Here is a 17386-nt window from a genome sequence, read left to right on the forward strand (position 1 = left end):
CGGGAATCCTACTCCAGATACCCTATCCTGTCCACGTCCTTGAAGTCGTAGAAATGAGCCAGGCATACGCCTGCAATCCTGGTACCTGGGACGCTGAAGCAGCAGGACTGAGTCTGAAACCAGCCTGGGCTACATGAGGAGACTCAAAATCAGCGACCCACGATAGCCAAAGACAAACTGAGCGGCAACAAACACACCAACAGAACCCAGCAGGCGGTGGAAGGGAGGCAGGGGCTGCCTGGGGAACTTGTTCTCCCCAGCCCATGGACTCCGGACCCCCGCACGATTACAGCAGACAGGGGGGCCTGGTCGTTGCTTACCAGAAATAGTTGGTGATGACGCAATTTTGTGGTGGGATACACAGCAGGGCAACGAAAAGGTCGTTACTGTGTTCTGACTTTGCTTTGCCAGTGTAAACCAATCTTGTGTTTGAGTATAGGAGGCCTGGGAAGAAAGAAACAGTTTAACATGACCTTGCTAGTATTCTGCCAGTCAAAACTCTGAAGAAAAAGTCACTATAATTCCATTTGTGGAATATAATGTCTGAAGGAAGATTTTTAAAAAAGATTTATTTACTTATGTATACAGCGTTGTCTGCATGTTTGTCTGCCTATATGACAGAAAAGGGCACCAGATCTCATTATAGATGGCTGTGAGCCACCATGTGGTTGCTGGGAATTGAACTCAGGACCTCTGGAAGAGCAGCCAGTGCTCTTAACCTCTGAGCCATCTCTCCAGTCCCCGGAAGATTTTTTTAAAGAAAATGGTACTAGAAATCTAATAGATAAGAGAATGGAGGCTGGAGAAGTGGCTTTGTGCTGTTCTTACAGAGACCCAAATTCAGTTCCTAACACCCAGAGCGGCTCACAACCACCTGTAACTCAACTCCGTGGCAAACATGCACACAGACAAACATGCATATGTACACGAATAAAAAAATACCTTTAGGACAGGGTGGGGAGGAAATAAACATCAGTTCATTCTTTTTCATATTTGCAAGGGTAAACACCTGTGCCTGCCGCCTCCACACTCCTCTGTCCTGACGCCCACGGCTCTCCTCTCTGTCCTGACGCCCACCGCTCTCCTCTCCTCTCTGTCCTGATGCCCACTGCTCTCCTCTCCTCTCTGTCCTGATGCCCACTGCTCTCCTCTCCTCTCTGTCCTGATGCCCACCGCTCTCCTCTCCTCTCTGTCCTGATGCCCACCGCTCTCCTCTCTGTCCTGACGCCCACCACTCTCCTCTCTGTCCTGACACCCACCGCTCTCCTCTCTGTCCTGACGCCCACCGCTCTCCTCTCCTGACTTCCTGGGAGGTCTCAGGGAGGAGAGGGGCTGCCCAGGATCCCTCTCCTGTCTCCTTTTTCCAGGCTGCCACACACAGGGGAGGCATGCTCACGTGGAGGAGCTGGAATATTAGACACACCCCACGGGGCAGATCAGGCCGCACGACAAGGCCAAGCAAGAGAAGGCAATGAGGGGCGACTTCTGTGGTCGCTGTGCCATTATGTGCACAAACCCCAAAGAGTTCAGTGCAGCGCCATGGCCGCTTTTGTGTGGTTATTCATTGACGGACTTTGTGAAATAGTGCATTTCCATATGTTGCTATGGACGGTCTCAAACTAACGAGGTAGCCCAGGCCGGCCTTACGCTCAACTTGAGATCCTCCCGCCTCAGGATCCCAAGTCGTGGGATGCAGGTGTGCCGTTACGCCTAGCTAGTCATTTATCATTAGGAATTATAAACTCATTCAGCGTTAGCTTGAGCCGCTACTCTATTCCGCTTGTTAAAGGGGAGGAAGAAGTGAGCAGTCAGCCTGATTGTCCCACTTGGTGCTTTTAAGGAACGGGCCAATTGCTTGTGAAGTGAAGACTCCAAGAAATGTCACCAGTGATCATCAGTAATTGCTACATATAGTCCGGCTTAAATAGTCTGAGGATTCAAAGAAACTTAAATGCTCAAAATTCAAAACATAGGACAGATAACTTGCGGTTGAAGTTGTAAGAGAGAGGATGGTACATCAGCCTGGACTCTCACTGTCTACGTGTTAGCTGCTCCCTTGTCCAAGTGACTTCCCCTTGGAGGTCTATTGGCTCTGTCAACAGACATTTCATGGTACCTCTGACATTGCTATAATGTACTGAGAGTAAGTGCAGCAGAAAGTGAGTCTTTAACACATCATCAAGAATGATTCAGCAGGGAAAGGGGACTGGCATGTTTCTCAATACTTGGTAAATATTGCTGGATAGGAACGCCCAGACTAAAAGAGTAACTGCGTGTGATACAATGAAATGAAAAAATGTGCATTCAAATAACATAGACATGTCTATTGCAGTACAGAAGGCATAGCTGGTCTCTTCCCATCTGTTTTTTGAGAGAGAGTTTCTATATGTAGGTTTGATTTGTCCTGGAACTCGCTCTGTAGACCAGGCTGGTCTCGAACTCACACAGATCCTCCTGCGTCTGCCTCCCGAGTGCTGGGATTAAAGGCATGGGCCACCAACTCCATCTGATTTCTCTAACTGTGGGTCTAGAACACTCTGTTGATAAACCCTGAAGCCTAACTCTAGCTCTGCAGAAAAAATTGGCCACAACCGATTGGCAGTGTCTGACATAGATGAAGATAACAGTACATGGGCCATGTGCCTGCCGGTCCAGATTTCACATAGACTCGTGTGTCCTGGGTGTATTGCAAGAGGAATGATCTGGTAACTGGAGGCAAAAAAATAAATACATAAAATGCAAATTCTCACTGAATTATGAACAATCTTAAAGGACACATAGACTTGTGTGTCCTGGGTGTATTGCAAGAGGAATGATCTGGTAACTGGAGGCAAAAAAATAAATACATAAAATGCAAATTCTCACTGAATTATGAACAATCTTAAAGGACAATTTGTTCTAAGTCACATCTATTTAAACCACTCACAATGACCCCACACTTAGGCAGTAACAGGAGAGAATTAATTAAATGCCAATGCATTTTCACAACTAAGTGTTATCTAGACAGTGCTTGACATCTTTACTGATTGCTATGATTAACAAATTCAGAATATAGCCCTTGCTTCCTAGGTGGTCTTTTGTTTGTATTTGCAGTTCTGCATGTCAAATGAGTCAGCCTAAACCCATAAGAAACCTGTCTGTGCTTGGAGGACAGGGGCTTGAAATCAAACTAAAAAGGGTTTGTATGTGTTGGGTCATGGAAACCGTCATCTCACCTGGCCGAGAGAGACGTAGAACTTTTTCATGATCATGAGATTGTCCTCTTCGATGGTAGAAGGAGGTGGAGTGGGCGGTTTTCTCAGGACCCAGGGGGAAAAGTTTGTACCTACTATGAAATTCATGCCTGAGTTGCTCCATGTTGCTTGCGAGATCAACTTGGCTAACCTGGATTATAGAAATCACAAACTAACAAAGGCTTACTCCACAGAAGTGTTCCGTTTTCATTTGTAGTTTACTTAAAATTGCTTTTCTAAGCAAAGTTCAAATTTTAGTCAAATTTTGGTAGAAAGTTTCCATGTTTACACTTTAAAAGGGGACTCTCAGCCTTATAGAGATGTTCTGGTTTTTTGTTTTTTTTAATGTTTTTTTAAGATCCATTTACTTTTATATTTGCCTGTATATATGAACATGTACCATGTGCATGCCTGGTACCCATGGGGTTCATAAGAGGCCATCCAGTTCCCTGGAATGGCAGTCAGGGATGGTTGTGGACCACCATGTAGGCTCTGGGAAACCAAACCCATGTCCTCTGCAGGAACAAGTGCTCTTAACTGCTAAGATCTCTCTCTAGGCCCCCACATTCCGATTTTAGTGTTATAGTAGCATCCCTTTGTGTTTACAAAAACGCCACTATGAGTGACAGCTAAATTTTAAGGTAAAACGATCAAAGAGATACAACTGTGAAATTTCTTTAGAAAGTTGTATGATTTTTGCCAATGTTTTTAACCACTCCTATTCTGTAGCATGTAGGACCCAACCTCTAATCGATATCATAAAAAAACCTTATAGGAAGCAAACAGGCATTAAAAAAAAAAGACACACATAGGCAGAGGGCAGCATGGTACCTGTATTCAAAGTAGCAATCACTTTCCAGGAACGCCGGAAGCCTTTTTCTTTTGATCCACTTAATACCTTGCTCCCGGTTGAGACACTGTTACAAAAACACGCAGAGAAAAATCATTTTCGGGTTGCCATGGCAACAGTTTTGCAGAGTGCTTGCCTAGAATGCACAAAAGCTGGGGTCCAATCCCCAGCACAGGCATGAGCATTGCGTGTGGTGCACGGCTGTAGTTGGGCATGAGCATGGTGGTGCATGTCTGTAGTCACGGGCGTGTGCATGGTGCATGTCTGTAGTCACAGGCGTGTGCATGGTGGTGCATGTCTGTAGTCACGGGCGTGTGCATGGTGAGGCATGTCTGTAGTCACGGGCGTGTGCATGGTGCATGTCTGTAGTCACGGGCGTGTGCATGGTGGTGCATGTCTGTAGTCACGGGCGTGTGCATGGTGAGGCATGTCTGTAGTCACAGGCGTGTGCATGGTGCATGTCTGTAGTCACGGGCGTGTGCATGGTGCATGTCTGTAGTCACGGGCGTGTGCATGCTGGTGCATGTCTGTAGTCACGGGCGTGAGCATGGTGGTGCATGTCTGTAGTCACGGGCGTGAGCATGGTGGTGCATGTCTGTAGTCACGGGCGTGTGCATGGTGCATGTCTAGTCACGGGCGTGTGCATGGTGCATGTCTGTAGTCACGGGCGTGTGCATGGTGGTGCATGTCTGTAGTCACGGGCGTGTGCATGGTGAGGCATGTCTGTAGTCACGGGCGTGTGCATGGTGCATGTCTGTAGTCACGGGCGTGTGCATGGTGGTGCATGTCTGTAGTCACGGGCGTGTGCATGGTGAGGCATGTCTGTAGTCACGGGCGTGTGCATGGTGCATGTCTGTAGTCACGGGCGTGTGCATGGTGAGGCTAGCCTGTGGTCCAGAACAGGAGGCTCAGAAGTTCATGACTGTGCTCTCTCTTCTTGATCTCGGGTCTCAGTTAACTTTTCTCTTTCTCGTTTCCCATGGTAGAAGACAGATGACCGACAGCGATGCTTGGGATTTTTAGTTTTATTTTCATTTCCTATTAATTGTATAAACCTCCTTCTAGTCACTAATTTAGCTGCATCCCAAATTGTAACAGTTTGGTTTCTTGTTTTCTTTGAGACTTATCTTTTCATAATGTGTTGCCTAATTATTTAGGTATTTGGAGATTTTTCCCCCCATAGTTTTGTTGTTGACTGGTGGTTTAATTCTGGGGTGATCGGCAATATATTTTGCATAATTTCATATATTTTATTTATTGTAACATCTGTCCTGATCATCACCCCAAGTGTCCTCAGGAAAGAGCATGCGCTGTGGGTTTGGGGGTGAAGTTGTTCATAAGTGAAGGTTGGCTTCTCTGCTAGTGAGACACAGACCTGTCATGTCCTTAGGATGCACTGTTTCTACTGATTATAACAGCAATGTTTTCATCTCAAGCCGTACTGCGGTTTTGGCTACTTCCTCCTTATGCTTCATTAGCACTTATCATGTATTCTGAAGCACTGTGGTTAGGTACACACGTATTAAAGCTGGTTGTATTTTTCTATGAACTGACACATTTACTAGTGTGCGGTATCCCCCTTTATCCACAGCAGGAGTCCTTGTTCTGGTCTACTTTGGTACTAATATGATCACCCTAGCTTTCTTTTAATTAGCAATTAATTATACGCCATATACTTTCTTTCTCCTGATATGTTTATTTGATACTTAAGGTTGGTTTCTTTTAGACAGAAAATAATTGAGTCTTCATTTTTTTTAATCCCATCTGACTCTAATTTTTAATTAGGATGATTAAGCTACATGAATTTAATGCAATTAGTGATGTGTTACTGATTAGTGATGCTGCTAAATATTTGCATACCTAGTTAGGAGACTCTTGGCTAATATATTTTATATAATTATATTCCTCTGATCTACCTTCGAAACAATGCTTTAATGTAACTATTATCAGCACTGAAGTTAAAAGAAGAGAACTATGTCTGAATTAGTAGTGGGAGAATTGGAGTAGAGCTGTCTGAAGCTACGAGCAGGCATATTTTTCGGCCTGTTTGTGCCTAGTTCTGAAATAGCATTTTACAATAATCACTGTCATTGTCACTGACCCACACAATAAGCCTGTGGAGTAGTTAGTGGAGGCGTGGCTGATGGTGGGGACAAAGTTCGTCACGTGATTTTTTTCAGGGAAGCAGAGCTAGTGGGTTTAGCCGGTTTGCTGACCGAAAGCAGAGGATGGACACCTGCAGCTGATAACAGAACTGAAGGCTGGGAGGTCACAGTCACAGCTACAGACACCTGGGGGCCTCAGGGTCATCTCAGCTCCCAACTGTAAATAGGATTGGTTTAAAAAAAAAAAAAACAGAATAAATAAGCTTCCTTTCGTCACGCATTTCCTAGAAGGAAAACTGAACCATAAAGGATATGCATATCTACATTACCATAAATGCACTGGACATCTTGTATACCCAAGGCAAATCACATGACCATTCTTAGGTTGGTTGATAAAAGCCAACAAAACAGCTCCATTGGCCGTTATGTGTAAACAGATGACGCGGTGCCTGAAAGACACTGTGTGTAAGCATAACATGCCAATGAATGTGACTGGACCTGGGAAACTTCATGTCAACGTCACCAAGTGCTTCCTTTAAAAAACTCACTTTTTTATTGTCTGCATGTGAGTGTTTTCCCTGAACGTCTGTGTGTGCACCTTGTACATGGCTGGTGCCACAGAGGCCAGAAGAGGACATCGGATTCCCTGGAACTGGAGCTACAGACAGCTGAGATCCACATGTGGGTGTTGGGAATCGGGGGCCAGGCCCCCTGGAAGAGTAGCCAGTGCTCCTAACCGCTGAGCCATCACTCTGGCTCTTTCTTTTTAATGTATTTATTTTTATTTTATGGGCACTGGTGTTTTACTTGCATGTATGTCTGTGTAAGGGTGTTGTATCCTACTGGAACTAGAGTTACAGTTGTGAGCTGCCCTGTGGGTGCTGGGAACTGAACCAGGGTCCTCTGGAAGAGCAGCCAGTGCTCTTAACCACTGAGCCAACTCTCCAGCCCGCACTCTGGCTCTCGAGACGCTCTCTTGACTTTGCAAGACAGAGGCTCAAGCGCACTGGCTTACCATGATAGTGTAGGTGATGTTAATGGCCTCATCTTCACAGGGGACCTTCTTTTGAAGAGGTTTAGCGTCACTTTTCCCTTTCCTTATGACATCGTAGATGGGATTTCGAGGTTGGTGGCTTTGCAGGATTTTTTTCAGTTGCTTTTCCAGAAGTTGGGGCGCATTGTTAATCACTTCAAAAACTCCGTAGTCCACATTGAATCTAATTGCCTCTGAAAAGGTCTGCAATATAAAGTACGGAAAATGCTTACATTTAAAGTACAGAAACTCGCTGTCTCTAGGAGGACCCACTACCGTAGCTCATCTTCCCGTGATCACCGCTCTTCCCTTTTAGAATCTCGGAAATCCCCTGGCTGGAGGACAGGGGATCCACTGAAGGCTTCCGTGCCGGGAATTTGTGCTATGGTTGCTATGGTAGAAATCTTACTGTTATCGTGGTTCTTTCAGACTAGAGGAAAACACATGCCCGGCTTCCCGGAAGCAGGGTTACTTACCCTCGAGGGAGGAGGTGGGTTACTGGGTGAGGGTGAAGGAAGAAAAGAAAAATGATGACCCTATTCCCTTTTAGCCCCGGGAGTCACGAAAGCTCACAGTTTCTCTTTCCCAGAGAGGGGACAATTAGCTACAATATGTTTTCATTTAAGACAATTTCAGCAATGTTCTTCACACAGTGACAAAAAAAAAAAAGTGACAGAGGCTAGCATTCTGAGCTTTTTCTCAGCAAGCACTGGAGGTTCCCAGCTTTATCTAAAGGTGGTTAGCTAATATACAACCGCCACAGGTCTCGGGTGTGACTGCTGGTTTGTCGGTAAATAGCTCTCGGACTTTGGGTAAAATCGTCAGAGATTTTTAAGTCGTTTATTTCCACGAGAATTAATGGTGCACTGATGATATCTTCTTTGATTTTGTCCTTTAAATCTAGGATAGGGTTTTTGTTTCACACTATTCATTTATTTAAGGGTGCCGTCAGTGAACTGACTGTGCGCTCATGTAATTTACTGATGCTCAGCCAAGTGGTAGTGGGATCAAAGTCTTTTCTATGGATCACTAGGTGCCCCAGTAAAGTGCTGCTAAATATACGGCAGTTACAATGCAGTAAGTTGCAGAGTATCTTTGTAAACCTTGAGCTAAAAATATGGTTTTTTTAAGGCTTATTTATCATGTACACCACGTTCTGCCTGCATGTATCCCTGCAGGCCAGAGGAGGGCGCCAGATCTCTTTCCGGATGGTTGTGAGCCACCATGTGGTTGCTGGGAATTGAACTCAGGACCTCTGGAAGAGCAGCCAGAGCTCTTAACCTCTGAGCCATCTCTCCAGCCCCGAGCTAAAAATATGTTATATATGCCATATGGCATCACATCTGAAGAGTCCAGAATGTTGCCCATCCTACGGTATTTGATCCATAAACAACAGAAATAAGACACCTACCAGTCTACAGTCTGAACCACCTTAGAGCTCAGCTCCCACATGACAGGTTTAACTGGGTAAGTCTAGACAATCTGGAAATCACCTGTAAGGTGTCTTTAATAACAGCATTTTATTCGTGATCTATTATATTTGTCCTCTGAATATAGGATTCAAACAGACGACATGTACCTAAATGTCAAAAATGCACTCCTTGATATGGTACCCTTGGACTAACGAGATGTACAGGTTCATAATACCAGAGCCAAGATGTATCCGGTTAAGGGAAGGAAATGGAGTGAGCGTGACAGGGACGGACATCACACTTACGGGGTCGGGACAATGAAGCTCTACAGCAAGAAGGCTCGCCTGGGAAAATTTTCTCCCAGTCCCGAGCGTCTATGCAGCAGGAGAGCCTGTTTGTCCTGGACCTGCTTCCCCTGTTTTTGTCTGTATCTACAGCAGCCAAATGAACACAAAGATAGGATAAATCCAAAGTAAGGGGTGCGAATTAATTAGTTCAATGACGAAAGAAACATTTTCTGCTAAAAATTTTTTTTTAAATGTCCAAACAATGCTGATGCTGAGCCCACGCGCGACCAATGCTTAGCACTACGAGAAAGACGCAACTGGTGGAAATAACAGAAGGGAAGGGCTACTGCTTGCTGGGGCGCTGCCACGTCTGTAGCAAACACCTTAATGCTCTATCACCAATGCTCCCGATTCCTGAGACAGCTGTTTACAGAAAACCGATGCTGCGGACGGTTAAGGGGTAGCCCGTGGATTCAGAGCTATGATGATAGGTCCGAGCCACACAAACAAGCCTGAATGGTTCCAAAGACAGTGCATTTTTCTTCTTTGCTGTATTGTCTCACACATAGAAAGCCCGTGCATGCATGCATGCATGCGACCCTTTTTCTGTGTCAGGCACTGTGCTACGTAGTAGCCCTGCCTGCCACGTTAGTAGACCTTCTGGGCCACCAGTTTGATTTTTGGAGCCTAGCCTCTTATTTTCTCTGGTCTTACTGATAAAGGCTCAAATGCATGAAGCGACACCATATACAGAGTTAGAATTGTCTTAGAATCGATATTGGTAGGGGGCTGGAGAGATGGCTCAGTGGTTAACAGCACCGGCTGCTCTTCCAGAGGACCTGAGTTCAATTCCCAGCACCCACATGGTGGCTCACAACCATCTGTGATGGGACCCAATGGCCTCCTCTGGTGAGCAGAGAAACATGCAGACAAAGCACTCACATACATAAATAATTTTTTAAAAGAATAATATTGGTAGAATAGTGTAAGGGGCCAAAGAGTTGTGTGGTAAATAAGGCAGAGGGACCAGATAACGGAGAAGGTTTTCAGAACAAAGGTTTTATGTTAATGTTCTGGGAAACCTGTTGACTACGGGAGAAGCACAGATCATTTCTGTTCCTGGGTAGCTGTCTGGAAGGGACTTTGTCTCCTTGCCAGCACATGAGCTGGGGGCTAGAATGAGAAGAGTCATCCCCATACGCCGGGGAGACCATGAGGTGCCACCACGTACAACCTGCCATCAAATCCATGTTTGCTGTGTAATAGGGCGCCAAAGCTAAGAAAGGTTACAACAGCAAGTGCTCCAGTGTGCTCGCCACAGGACTCAGGAGTGATGACTGAAGTCCTTTCAAAGCCAGGGAATTTTAGTCAGGGCTGGTGGTGAGGGTTGTCACTCACTCGGAAGCCATCCTAACTTCCTGAGACACGCAACCTAGAAAACAGAAAAACTATTTTTTGCAGACTCCCTATTCTGTGGTTTGAAGAACGGCTTAGGTCATGTGCATATAGGCACTTATAAAAAATATCAGTTGGATTCTGAACCAGGTTAAAAGGTAAAAGAGGTCTATCCATTACAGGAGGAAAAACAAAAAGCATAAGTGCATTAAAATGAGGAAAGTTGCCAGGCAGTGGTGGCGCACGCTGCATGCCTTTAATCCCAGCAGTTGGGAGGCATGGATAGGCAGATCTCGAATAGGGGATGTCCTTCTGTGTGCTGTGAATACGTGTTTCTCTTATTGGCTGATGAATAAAGCTGTTTTGGCCAATGGACAGGCAGGATGTAGCCAGGCAGGAAATATAGGCGGGGCTACCAGACTAGGAGAATTCTGGGAAGAGGAACACAGAGGAGTGAGTGGCCAGGGAGATGCCATGGAGCTGCCGAGGAAAAAAGAGGTTCAGGCATCACCGGTATGCCTAGACCATGTGGAGACACACAAATTAATAGACATGGGTTAATAATTAAGAGAGAGCTACCCAATAAGAAGCCTGAGTCATAGGCCAAACAATTTATAATTAATGTAAGCCTTTGTGTGTTTATTTGGGACTAAATGACTGCACAACCAGGTGGGACAGAAATCTCTTGAGTTCGAGGCCAACCTGGTCTACAAAGTGAGTTCCAGGACAGCCAGGAGGACACAGACAAACCATGTCTCTCAAAAGACTTATAATAATAATGATGATGAAATGAGGAGAGGGGGACTGATCAAAAGGTAGAACAAGGCAGGTAGCAGCTTTGCACATCTGTGGAAACAGAACAAGGGAGACTAAGGTGAGAGGGTCCGGAGTTCGAGGCCAGCCTGGTCTATACAACGAGTGGCAGGTTAGCCAGGACTGCACAGTGAGACCCCCATTTCAAGCAAACAGATGCATGGACACAGAATGTACTAAGCTGGTCATAAGCTGGCCACGGTTTCATGTGCCGGCCATTCCAGGCATTCAGAGGGCTGAGGCAGAGCCCAAGTTCAACTGTAAACCGCCCCACCCTGGATAACACAAAGAACCTGTCTGCACAAACCACGCCAAGCCAGCCTGGATAACATAGAGACCTAGCCAAAGCATTGTAAATATTTACGCTTAAGAGCGTTGAAAGCCAAGTATGGTCCTAGGATGTGGGAAGCTGAGGCTGGAGGAGCAGGAGTCCAAAGTCATCTTAGGCTACAAAGTGAGTTCAAGTCCACCCTGGGATACCACGAGAGCCAGTCTAAAAAAAAAAAAACACACAGAACGAGATTACTTAATGCATAAAACTCTGTGCCAAAGGTAATGTTTTCCTGCTTAAAAAGCTACATGACAGAGTCCATCTCAGAGGTCCTTAATGGCGCACTATGGTTCCAAAAAAAAAATCATAAAATGTCGAATAACAGATACAAATATTTCCCCTATTAGTGTATTTCAACAGTATCAAAAATTGTAAATGTCTAAGTGTCGAGTGTGACCTTAGGCCTAAGATACCTAAGATTCGGAGACGAATAAGCATTGCTTCTTCCTTTGAAGGGACAAGTGTACAAGAATTTATTATTTTCCTATAACAAAGTCAACAAAACATTAGCTTCCACTAAAATCCGTGCAAACGCAGATATGTCCAGTGGGGAAATGTGTCCACAAAGACGGGGGTGGGGGTGGCGGGGGACATGGCACATGACAAAGCTAGGATGTTATGTCTGGTTAGCATATTTGAAAATAGATCTGGCTAAACTTGAAACAATAATAGGAGAGAATGATTAAACGGGAGGAAACCGCTTTTGCCTTCCTGAGTTAAAAGGGGGCGGGAGTTTTAACTGGATGACCTAAAGGTGCCTTCCATGCTCAATACTCTAATTGTCCGTATCTCTTAGTCAGGCCTATCACTGCTCTAATGAGACGCCTTTGACCAAAGCAGCTTGGGGAGGAAGCGGTTTGTTAGGCTTACGCTTCCACGTGGCTGTTCATCATCTAAGGAAGTCAGGACAGAAGTCAGACAGCAGGAACCTGGAGGCAGGAGCTGATGCAGAGGCCATGGAGGGAGCTGCTTACCGGCTTGCTCAGTCCGCCTTCCTACAGAACTCAGGACTAGCAGCCCAGGGATGGCACCACCCACAATGGTTTAGAACCCCCCTTGCCAATCACTAATTAAGAATTGGAACCTCTGTTGAGGTCCCCTCCCTTCAGAGAGCAGTGCCCATGTGCCCGGTTCCTTTGTCGGGTCATTCATTTATACAGTGGTGGATCTTCGGTAAGTGACAGATGTACACAGCACTGTATCAAGGGAGCATGTACCACAAAGCCCTCACTGAAATGAGCCACCGAGTATGCACCCTCTGGTAGAAGAGATACAGAAACACACATAGACAAGAAAGGCTGTCTTCCCGAGGGGTGAACTCTAAAGCTGGGACTGAAGTCAAATCGGACTTAATCAAGATTAACCCTGCAGAGTCCTTGCAAACACGATCAAGGGTAACGTTGTCTTTGACACTGTTTAAGTTGAACACAGCTAACCTTCCGTCAGCGTGGAAATGAGCCACTGAGCCTAAAGTTATTGACCAGGTGAAGTTGCCGGCCTGTGTTTAATGCTTCGTGCTGCACAGAACGCTCATGTTTAATGATGGGGTTTGCCCTTAACGTAGTGAGACAATTACATTGTTAGGAAGCAAGAAGGATGAGGTCCATTAGGGAATGGCAGACTTTCATTCCTGGAACCTCTCTAGGAAGGCATGTTCATGGAATGGCGCAACACACAAAACCACCTTCTGCCATGAAACCGCCTCTGCTCTGTGTGCGAGTGTGGCTGTCTCGATTTGTAGTGTGTTCCAGGGCCACGCTAACATGTAAGAAGCACATGAGAAACGTGTGTAGCACGTAGCACGTAGGGATGCCCTTGAGCGTCTTCAGAAAACCAGGGGAGAGGTGTAGGCAGTGGAATGCTCAGGCTGGGTCTCAAGGAATGAACTGTCAGTCACCAGATAGACAAGAAGGAAAAAATATTCTTCAGAAGGAGGAGACAGAACGCTGAGATACTGGAGCACAAAAGAATGGGCCAGTCTGGGCAGACTGTAAGCAGCCCAGGCGTTGCTGAAGCTTAGTAGGTGCAACGAATATAGGGCTTAAACCTGGCCGGAGGGCAAAAGTCCGGTCCATCAGGGACCCAGGGATAGGTTTTGAATTCCTGGTTACTGGAAATCCGCCTCTGCCGCCACCGCTGATGGAATCAGCCAATCAAAAACCAAATTAATACATCAGGTTTGATCTGAGCAAAGCGTTCCCAGGTGGCCCCAGGGGAAGAGGACAAAATCTCAAGAGGAGACCACGAGGAGGGGGCTTTGGAATGCCCTGGGGCGGGGGTGGGGTGAAGGGGCCACCATTTGTTGGGCTTTCTGAGTGGGGGCAGGGTCTGGGGAGAGAGAGGCGGCTTCCACCTAATCATCCCAGACTCTTTGTGTATGTGGGCGCCAGGGGCTGGGGTGGAGCTTCCATCAGGACCTCCCCCTCCCCTCGCCACTGCACGCTGCACTTCACAACGGAAGTGGTCCACAATTCACAGTGGTCCAGGCAGTTCCTTGACCAGCTGCATCAGCTCCCAGGCCCCTCCCTAGAGCCGGAAGCAGGATGGAGCCCAGGCCTCTCAACTCTGGGAAGCCCTTCGGTAGTTCTCATGTTCCTCGGAGTCTAAGGTGATCAGGATGCTACTGAAGAGCTTTCAGCTACAGCCGGTAGGATCTGGGCTACTGCAAACTCCGAAGGCTACACACGCGCCCACACCCTTATGCTGACTCTCCTAAGCAATCATGCATGTGGTCATCTATGTTCTGCACATGATAGAAAGAGCCCCAAGCCTTCAGTACAACGCAAATCTGACAAGTCCACTTCCCCCCCCCCACCCCATTTCTAAACTTATCTACAAAACTACTAAAGTGAGTTCAGAGATAACAGTATAATTATAGGTACAGAGAATGGGGGACAATGGAAATGAAAGACGCTGAAAAGTGTTCTCGGCCAAAAGTTGATTTTGACAACACGCAGCTCTGAGTCCTGCAACAGGAAAGTCTTCAGTTTGCTCCTCAGACCCAGACAAGCTCCTGCGGGCTAACTATCCCTTTACTGACGTATTGTTCTCATTTTGAGGGTGTCGTTTCTGAATGTTCTAAAATGGATTGGCCTGGAGGTGGTGAGAGCTAGCTTCGTGGTACTAGTCATCCATGTGCGAAAAATATTTTCACAGAAAAAGCAAGTGCATGAAAATATTTTTTTTACCACAATAGATTTCTGGTTCCACATTTCTGTGGAAAGAAGGGGGGGAGGAGAAAAAAAAAAACCTGTAAACAATTAGAGATGCGTTCAAACTGCCAGCCCAGCACCATTGGAACTTGCTGGTGCCAAATTATTTAGCTGAACAGTATTTAAATTAAAAACTAATGACTAGGTTAATTTAATACATGTCTATCTCTGCTCCGACTCTGTCTCTACTAATTGAACTCCAAGCCTGTGTTTCAAACATGCGTCCTCAACATCGGATAAAAACATCTGACTACTCGAGTGTAACAAGTTGGTTACCAATAACAACTCCTCTCCATCTAGCTCTTATTGATGTTTCAGATGCTGAAGTTTAAATTGTTTACCAGACGTTCAGCGATGAGACAGGAGGAATAGTGTGCCACAGGGAATGTACAGAATATCCTTAGTTAACAAAATGAGTTATGGTAGGTAATGTGAGTGTTTTATGTTAGCGCTAAGGGTCTATCAAAATACCCATAGGTATAAACCCTGAACTAAACAGTCACCTAGAATTCCATCAACATGCCTTTGAAAGCCAATCTCTGAGTATTTAAATTTTGGCAAGGGGAGACCCAAGCCCTCCATCTCTCCTCAGCCCACTCATTTCTCGGATTTATATTCTGTCTCCATCCCCCCTCACCCAACAGTCCTTCTAGCATAGAACTCATAAGGCTGCAAGAAATTATAATAGTTTACAGATTAAAAAAAGTGTAGAGAATCGGGCCAAAAAAAAGTTATGGTAAAATTCCAAAAGTGCATAGCTAAGCATGGTCTGGCAAACATATGACATACCTATCCTTGCAAGGAGGGTATAGAACAGGCCACCCCTTCAGCTTCTGCAAACCATAAATGTCACAAACATTTGAAACCACCCACAGAGGACCAACCTAAATCTATGTGGGCTCATCGACTCAATCCCACAACAGTCACTGCGCATAAAACACACAAAACAAAACCAAAGGGAGGAATGTTTTCACACAACAGCACAGAAGACAAGCTAATGAGCAAACACTTGTCTGTAAAGAGTTGACAGGGGGAGAAAAAGACCCTCCCAGACACCAAATGAAAACAATATCTGAAAGTGAACTTGGCCGGAGAACAAACGGAGCGAACTTATGAGAGCTGAGATTTGGAAAGTGCCGCATGATCATTTATAACAGAGGCAACTGTCCTGGATTTCCCCCATCAAAAGCAGCGGGTGGGGGCAGGCTACCAGCCACGGGGTTCTGGATCCCACAGCGGGTCCCGAGAGCGTGGTGCTGTAAAGGAAGGGAGTGTGAGAGGAGCCAGCGGCTGGCCCGGCTCACAGGCCCATCTTTGCCTTGGGCTTTGACCATGCAAGGGTGGGGTAGGACCTCAGAAGGACTGGAGGTCTAGATCTGCCTACGACCCCTGGGAGACAGTGATAGCTATATTCTCGGGCTTACCTTGTGGTCGTGTATAACATGATGAGGGGGTAGGAGAGGAAGGGGAGCAAGAGAATAGACTAGAAGGATTCTCTATTTCAAAGGTTTGACATGGAAGATGTAGAAATAAAAGAGGGATGATCCTTGAGGAGTGTGGGGAGCACCAGGAGAGGCCCAGCTTGCCGATTTACGGTGTGGATTGTAAGCTGAAATAAGGAATTCACCTGTTCTCATTTGGGTAACTCTGGCCTTCCACCATAGTAGGCAACAGATGACAAATTGAGATAGATAGATAGATAGATAGATAGATACATAGATAGATACATAGATAGATACATAGATAGATACATAGATAGATACATAGATAGATACATAGATAGATACATAGATAGATACATAGATACATAGTCATATAGAAAATGGATACATAGATACATACATAGATGACAAATACTCTTTTTTTTTATACGAGACAGGATTTCTCTGTATTGTTTTGGAGGCTGTCGGTCCAGCCTGGCCTCGAACTTACAGAGATCTACCTGCCTCTGCCTCCCGAGTGTTGGGATTAAAGGCGTGCGCCACCACCGCCCGGCTGATGACAAATACTCTTTTTCTATACAATAAGAATGTGAGCCAAAACTCATCCCACATTCAACAATATTATGATTTTCTATTATCTGTCATAGAAATCTCAAGGGAAAATTTTACAGAAAAAAAATCTCTCTCCCCACTTCATCCCCTCCCTCCTCTCTTCTAATGCAATAGTCACATTTTCCGGCCTCCACCTGAATACCTCCACATACAAGAAGGTTTAAGACCTCCCAAGTTGGCCATCTTTTCGTTTGAAAACTAGGTTCTCATAAGTGGGGTGCTGCCCGGCCTCTGGGTTCACAGAATGTGAACCCGTTTCCCTTGATTCCATCTCTGGATGTTTGAAAGGGTTGCCCCATTCTGGCCCCGCCGCCTAGCCTGGTTAAACACACATCTTTCAACCGTTTCTCATCTGACATGGTTTCCTGCATGTTCACGGGCTGAGTCTCCCTGAGACTGGCTTGGCAAAAGCAACTCTTAACATATGGGACCAAGATCGCAACACAATATTCCAAATGTGGTCTAACAATTCCGCCTTTCCCAAAAAAAAAAAAAAACGCCCAGTGCCTTCTATGCTCCAGACTAATATTGTTCTTGATCTGAACTACACTTCAGCTAATGTAGCCTAAGAACACATTAGCTTTGTTTGTTTTACTTCATTTGTGTATCAGAATAAGCATGAGGCCTCAGCCTGTTATCCACACCATCTGTTTATACGTTC

General features: G+C 45.7%; 1 protein-coding gene across 2 annotated transcripts in view; it reads right to left on the reverse strand.

Annotated features, from left to right (window-relative positions):
- The window catches only part of Rgs22 (regulator of G protein signaling 22), a 99099-nt gene that overhangs the window by 66525 nt on the left and 15188 nt on the right, over window positions 1-17386 (reverse strand). For both annotated transcript variants that reach the window (XM_040730413.1, XM_021228699.2), the window contains exons 4-7: window positions 7204-7425; window positions 4065-4150; window positions 3216-3384; window positions 321-444 (exon numbers count right to left, since the gene is read on the reverse strand). In XM_040730413.1, the coding sequence (XP_040586347.1) occupies window positions 321-444; window positions 3216-3384; window positions 4065-4150; window positions 7204-7425 (601 nt within the window). The remainder of the gene's footprint in view (window positions 1-320; window positions 445-3215; window positions 3385-4064; window positions 4151-7203; window positions 7426-17386) is intronic.

This window comes from Mesocricetus auratus, unplaced genomic scaffold, assembly GCF_017639785.1.
Source record: "Mesocricetus auratus isolate SY011 unplaced genomic scaffold, BCM_Maur_2.0 Super-Scaffold_100023, whole genome shotgun sequence".
In the NCBI taxonomy this organism is placed as follows: domain Eukaryota; kingdom Metazoa; phylum Chordata; class Mammalia; order Rodentia; family Cricetidae; genus Mesocricetus; species Mesocricetus auratus.